The sequence below is a fragment of the Aegilops tauschii genome, chromosome 1, assembly GCF_002575655.3.
Source record: "Aegilops tauschii subsp. strangulata cultivar AL8/78 chromosome 1, Aet v6.0, whole genome shotgun sequence".
NCBI lineage: Eukaryota > Viridiplantae > Streptophyta > Magnoliopsida > Poales > Poaceae > Aegilops > Aegilops tauschii.
The window spans coordinates 320,585,507-320,591,798 of NC_053035.3; the positions used below are offsets into that span (position 1 = coordinate 320,585,507).

The following is a 6,292-nucleotide window of genomic DNA, read 5'->3' on the forward strand; positions in this document are numbered from 1 at the left end:
AGTGAAAAGATTACCATCGGAACTAAAACTTGCCGATCGAGTAAGGTATTGCCTTCCAAGTGGAAATATAGTCATCTGAGTGGAAATATAGTCATCCGAGTGAAAGATTGTTTTCCGAGTGAAAAGGTCCAGTCGGACGATCCGAGTGAAAGTCTTTAATATCCGAGTGGATGAGCTCGAATCCGAGTGAAACTGAACATGTGCCCGGAAGTTTATCAATATGACCTCGGACGAAGAAGTGTTTAATACAGAAGTTGTGCGTATCATCAAGACGGCAAACTTTGGTTTTGGAGTCATCATCATCAGAGATAGTATATGGCCTGCAAATTCACTACGAGACTCGGATAACCCAGTCTACTGCAAGACCGAGTCCGACTGGAAGGTAAAGATGACCTCGAAAAGTATTCAAGATGGCCTTATTTGAAAAAGTGATCAACATGAGAGTTGTTCGTATCGTCGAGGCGCACAAGTTTGATATTTGGGCCGTCTTGATCGGAGATCATATGCAAGCTCGGCGGCCCGCGCAAGAAGGAAGACAGAGTTTGGGCTAGATTCAGACTGAATCCGAGTTGGAATAGAAATAGGACTCTAGGACGTGAATTGATGTTATTTTTCTTGTAAGGAAAGCCTAGATGAATCATTTACTTGTACGGGAAGTCCAGCCGCCTCTTATAGTTGGAGGTGACGGCCGATTGAACAACACACAATCGAACAAATCAATATACTACTTTTTTCATCTACGTTTTATTTCTCCATCGTTTTTCTCTCTTGTTCTTCGTTGTTCTTCGTGTTTGAGAGCTGCGAATCTCGAGGCTCTAGGGGCGAGCGAATCAACCTAGGGCAGTTCATAGCCGCCGCAATCCCTGACGGGGTCCCTCCCGGGTGCGCGGGGTTTCGGGTCTGCAAAAGCGCCCACCGACTGTCCTGCGTATCGCGCTGTCGGTTGGGTCTCCTTCGACGTGAGCTGCGGCGCATCACCCCCGGCGTCGAGGGTACATGTGACGTGTTTGTGTGTCAACAAACGTGTTTTATATTTTTTTCTTTCACGAGAGTCATGGTTTTGCTTCCGCGAGAGGCACGGGTGTGCTTTCGCGAGAGTCACGGCCGTGCCTCTCGGAAACGAAAAAAAACGCGTTTTTTGTTTTTTTCCTTTCGCGAGAGTCACGGTTTTGCTTCCGCGAGAGGCACGCTTGTGCTTTCGCGAGAGTCACGGCCGTGCCTCTCGGAAACGGAAAAAACGCGTTTTTTTCTATTTTTTTCCATTCGCGAGAGTCACGGTTTTGCTTCCGCGAGAGGCACGGGTGTACTTTCGCGAGAGTCACGGCCGTGCCTCCTCGGGAACGAAAAAAAAGCATTTTCTTTTTTTTTTATTCCACGAGAGTCACGGTTTTGCTTCTGCGAGAGGCACGGTTGTGATTTCATGAGAGGCACGGGCGTGCCTCTTTCGAAAAGGGAAAAAGCCCGTGCTCCTGGTTCAGTTTTTTCGTACGGTTTTATTTGGCCGGTTTTTTCGTAAAAAAAAGTTCGTCAAAACCTATCAACATAGGATCTAGTTTTGAAGATCTCGATGCGAGGAATCCAACAATAAAAGCGATTTGAGATTTAAACACGGTTCGAGAGATAAAACGTTTTGAATAAACGGATTAAAAAAAAAGAAAAACTCTCAAGTTACGACAAGTGGCACGCTGCATATGTGTCACTTGTCGCAAACTGGGGAGGTGGAGTGATATGTTCAACGAGTACTCCTTGACTAGTGATTTCGCATGAAAATGGTGGTACGCGGTCTTTTTTTTTTTACGAAGTGGTCTGCGGCCTCTGGCTGGCGAGGCCCAGCACAACATCGGGTCTAGCGAAACACAACCGCACCCACCGCGATGGCGCGAAAATCTAGGCCACAGCAGCACACTGTCAATGGCAGTGAACGGTGCGTCGCCACGCGGCCACGAAACTGAAACCTCTCTCTCTCCTCACATCACCAGTCAGTTGGGGGGGGGGGGGGGGGGGGGGCTCGTCCTCGTCGTCACCTTCCTTTCGGGTTTCAGGTATGCATGCTGGCCTCCACCTACTCTGTTATTGCTGCAGCCTAGGAGTAAATGCCCCATGTTTTTGAGGCAGGAGTGATGAGCTTCGAGGAGCCATTGACAGAATCCTCTTTTGCCTTTGTTGCCAGCATCCAGATCCAGGTCGATTTGGTTTTCTTCAGATAGGGAAGGTGATTGACTCTCTCTCTATTTCTGCATCGCACAAATGCCTCGATCCAGTATGCATTGATTGGTCCAGAGAGGGAAGGTGATTGGTTTTCCTCAGGAATGGAAGGTGATTGATCCGGTATGGATTGAATAGAGGCTTTCCTTCTTGGTGGGTTTTAATCCAGATCGGCATGAGCAATACGAGCCCCGAGTAGATTTTCAGATTAGCCGGTTCTCGCTGCCATCGCCATCGGAGCCATCGAGGATGGGCAGGTGGGGCTTCAGCAGGAAGCGCAAGGAGAGGAAATGGGGGAGCAGCCGCGGCCATGAACCAGGCGACAAGGTGACGGGCGCGCAAAACCTCACCCAGCCGCATTTCGTCTTCTTGCATTTGCCTGATTATTTTAACGAGAAATCCCAATCCAGGGTCCGACCCAGGGTCTCAGGCACCGCGCGTCGCCGGCGAGGATCATGAAGCTGTACCCGCACCTCACCGCCGGGCAGCGGGAGATGATAGAGGGCGCCGGCTTCGGGGGCCTGCTGAGGCTCCAGTGCCCCACCGTCCCCGCCAGGCTCTCCACCTGGCTCCTCCGGCGGTTCGACACCGACTCCTCCGAGCTGGTCATCCCCGGCCGGGGCAGGATCCCCGTCACCGTCGACAGCGTGCACCGGGTGCTCGGCATCCCGAAGACCGGCCGCGACGTCGTGTACGGGCTGGACGACGAGAGCATCGCGTCCGTACTGGACAAGCACGGCGTCGACAGGCCGCCGTCCATGGCGAGCCTGGAGAAGTCCATCAAACTGATGAAGTCGGCGGACGAGCATTTCCTCCGGACCTTCGTGATGCTCGTGCTCTCGTCCTTCCTCTGCCCAACCAGCAGCCTGAAGATCAGCCCCCGGTGCTTCCCCGCGCTGGTGAACATCGGGTCCATCAAGGAGCTCAACTGGTGCAAATTCGTCGTGGAGCAGCTCGAGAAGTGCGTTTCTTCCCTCGGCAAGAAGAACAGTGCAGGGGGATGCCTCTTCTATCTTGTGGTGAGCATTCTGCACAATGATTGATTCATGAGACAAGGAATATGAATGAATGCTACAGATTTATTTTATCACACTGAAGTTAGTCTAACACGTTTCATATTTTATTTTGCTATACAGATTCTGTACCTAGACTCGCTTGATGTCCGTGGCATGGAAATACCTGACGGCACGCCGAGAGTATCTGCGTGGGACAGGAAGCTGATGGACAAAGTCATCGAGATGGACATGAAGAACAATGGTTCTTTCGGAAAATGCTTTGTAAGTTCTTCTCTTGGAGTTTTCCCTCTGTAATAGCAATGCTTTTTTGTAACTGTTATGATCATCCTCTGCATCTGCTTCATATGTTGCATGCAGTTGAAAAGGGAAGCCACTCGCAAGATCATTTCCAGGGGCGCGTCAAGTTCAAGTGCGTCTGTCCTGCTTGGCGACGTCTCCGCGATAGCAAATTTTGTGTCATCAAATGTCCTACCGGAGTACTGTCCACAGGTAACCACCACCACCTTTTTTGTGCGAAAATTATCTTCATTGGAATTGACATTTTCCCCTCTAATGATTTTGTGTGTTTTGACGCGCCTTTGTCTGTAGAAGAAGGAGGTCTTATGCAAGGCTGCAGGTAATCTTTGTGCAAGCATCACGGACGCGCTGACCAAGTTCATGCGTGAAGTCTCTGGGCTTGAAGGCTGCAGTGGAGAAGCCGGCAAAAATAGCACTGAACTTGCAGTGAGAGAAGATAACAATGTGGAGAATGATGGTGACGAGATGGATGTCGACACACTCCCAGATGATACTTCAGAGCTGGCAACTAAGGACATGGAAGACACGTCGGTCGACGAGCATGAAGATGGAAGTTCCGGGGAGGGCGAGGAAGGTGTTTCGAGCAGTGCGGACTCTGAAGATGATCCTGACTGGGAAGGTTACAGAGCCACGCGGAGTCGTTCTCGACAAAACAGCGTGACACGGAATAACAGCAATAGCAAAGAGCCTGGAGATGGAAAAAATAAACCTAGAGATGTAACGGCCACTGGTTCAGGAAATGATGATTCCAATATTCCAGATGGAAACAATGATAGAGTGAACCAATGCAGCGAAGAACATGGAAATGTCGCAAAACCAACATCGCCTAATGTTCATGAGGATGTGATGGTATCAACATTGGTTGTTTCACAGGCAACAGAAGAACCTGGAGATGTAACGACCAATGTTTCCGGAAATGGTTCAGGTATTCCAGAGGGAGATCAAGGCATAGTGAACCGGTGCGGCGAAGAAGAACATGTAAACGTCGCAAAAGTAAATCCATCCAGCGGTCATGTGGATGTGGTGATACCAACTTCAGCTGTGTCACTGCCAAGCACTCCTAGCACACAACAGAAAAACACTGAGAAGGAGTGTTCCGTTGAGGAAATGATGGCGATCCAGCCTTCCAGCACGCTGTTGGGCGGATCATCTGTGATGGCGTTGGATGATAATGTGACCCCCTCAAAGGAAGACAAGAACATGGACCTGACTCCTGCTATCAACTTTGTTGAAGGAACTCCTGTTGTTGATTTGAGTACCCCGGAAAGTTCAGACAGCGAGTGCACGGTCGTAAGGACCGTAAGGAAGCGTTCTCCTGTCAATGGCCCTAAAACGCCCTCATGATTAACAGCTCAGTGGCTGAGATGCTGATGAAGAAAAATGAAGCATTTGCATTGGCAACTTTGGTAACCTTACTCTCATACTCTGCATTACATACTTTAACTTCATTGAGCCTGCATTTCCTTTTATGTTTAGGTGCCATGTGAAGTAAGTACTATTTACATGAAGTAAGTACTCCCTCCGTCCCAAAAAACTTGTCCCTCAAATGGTTGTATCTAGCACCAAGTTAGTGCTAGATACATCCATTTGAGGAACAAGCTTGGGACAAGTTTTTTCGGATGGAGGGAGTACTATTTACATGAAGAAGAGACAAGTAGCTCAAGCTTTTACCTTGGCTGATAAGTTGCATAATATTGGTGGAAATATTCAGCCCTTCCACTTCCTCCTTCGCGTTGCTGTTACATTTAACCAAGTTCTTTTTCTTGTCATCGTTCCTGAACAAAGAGGATAAAACATTTACGTCATCCTTGCGAGTTAAAGCTCGAAGCCAAGCATTTTGCTTCCTTGTTTGGAATTACTTCCACTGTTCATTATTATAAAATGTTGTGGATATTTCAATATAGATTACATACGAACTAAAATGAGTGAACAAACACACTATGGGTCTATATACATCCGACTCAGAAAAAGTTCGAACCTCTTATAATAGTGAACGGAGGGAGTACTTGGCACTTGTTCTGACTTTGCTAGTACTGCAAACCTGGCATTTTGCTCTGCATGTTTTGAATTTCCTCTACTTCTCTGCGTTTGAGCATGATTTGACCTAATCACATATGTTCTCTTCCATATTTTTTGCACAGAAAACTGCAATAAGGGGCACCCAATCCACTGTCGAAAACGGTCTGCTGGGCGAGACATGATCAGTGCCTGAGAATCCAGTTGAAGCCATGGTATAATCTTCATCATTTCAGCACAGAGTGGATGCCTAGCTGGCACTGTGAACTACGTACTAAGCTATGTATAATATGTATTCTCTCTTGACCTGACCTGCTGGCTTGTAGTGTTTGCATGTGGCAGTACTCGTCTAGTTTCTGAACTGTGGTATACTCATGTTGTTTGCATGGTTGTTTCCAACATCAATCATTACTCTGTACTATGTCTCCCAAGCGAAGAACTGCGTTGGTTTCTGGCGAATCTAGCTACTTCCCGTGTCTCCGGAGTCTCATAAAACCGGGACGTTTCTTCCGTAGGCAGTAGCATGTTTGTTTCTGAGGTTCAGGCAGGTGGGGTGGGATTCTTGTTCCGTGGATGCATGCCAAGCACGAACGTCCGCGGAACCTGCAGTAGTAGATGGAGAGAATCATGAGAAGATCTCTGCCGCGGATTGGCAAGTCAGGGCTGTGATCTGAATCCGATCGCTCAACCTTTGCGGGTCGGTCGGTTGGTTCGGGTCCAACGTCCAACGCATCGGCCGGACCATGACGATGCCCCAT

At 48.6% G+C, this 6,292-nt stretch overlaps 1 protein-coding gene across 4 annotated transcripts; it reads left to right on the forward strand.

Moving 5' to 3' along the window:
- Window positions 1–2,025: 2,025 nt before the first annotated feature.
- LOC109755143 (uncharacterized) lies at window positions 2,026–5,952 on the forward strand. 4 transcript variants are annotated; one of them, XR_012182579.1, is made up of 7 exons: window positions 2,026–2,042; window positions 2,171–2,532; window positions 2,616–3,224; window positions 3,342–3,482; window positions 3,579–3,710; window positions 3,810–4,924; window positions 5,660–5,952. XR_012182579.1 is itself a non-coding variant. In XM_073497116.1 (5 exons), exons 1-5 carry the CDS (start codon window positions 2,455–2,457, stop codon window positions 4,860–4,862), a joined length of 2,013 nt encoding a protein of 670 aa, XP_073353217.1. In that variant the 5' UTR covers window positions 2,083–2,454; the 3' UTR covers window positions 4,863–5,030. The 4 variants fall into 4 exon arrangements, 1 of the variants encoding a protein (XP_073353217.1); XR_012182584.1 differs by lacking the exon at window positions 2,026–2,042 and having other exon boundaries at window positions 2,083–2,212; window positions 2,308–2,532; XR_012182571.1 differs by lacking the exon at window positions 2,026–2,042 and having other exon boundaries at window positions 2,083–2,532.
- Window positions 5,953–6,292: the final 340 nt, after the last annotated feature.

Excerpts from the sequence above, each read along its gene's own strand:
- LOC109755143 (XM_073497116.1), top strand. The coding sequence starts at position 2,455 with ATGGGCAGGTGGGGCTTCAGCAGGAAGCGCAAGGAGAGGAAATGGGGG. Across the intron at positions 3,225-3,341 it reads GATGCCTCTTCTATCTTGTG|ATTCTGTACCTAGACTCGCT; the intron begins GTGAGCATTCTG and ends TTTGCTATACAG. Across the intron at positions 3,483-3,578 it reads GTTCTTTCGGAAAATGCTTT|TTGAAAAGGGAAGCCACTCG; the intron begins GTAAGTTCTTCT and ends TGTTGCATGCAG.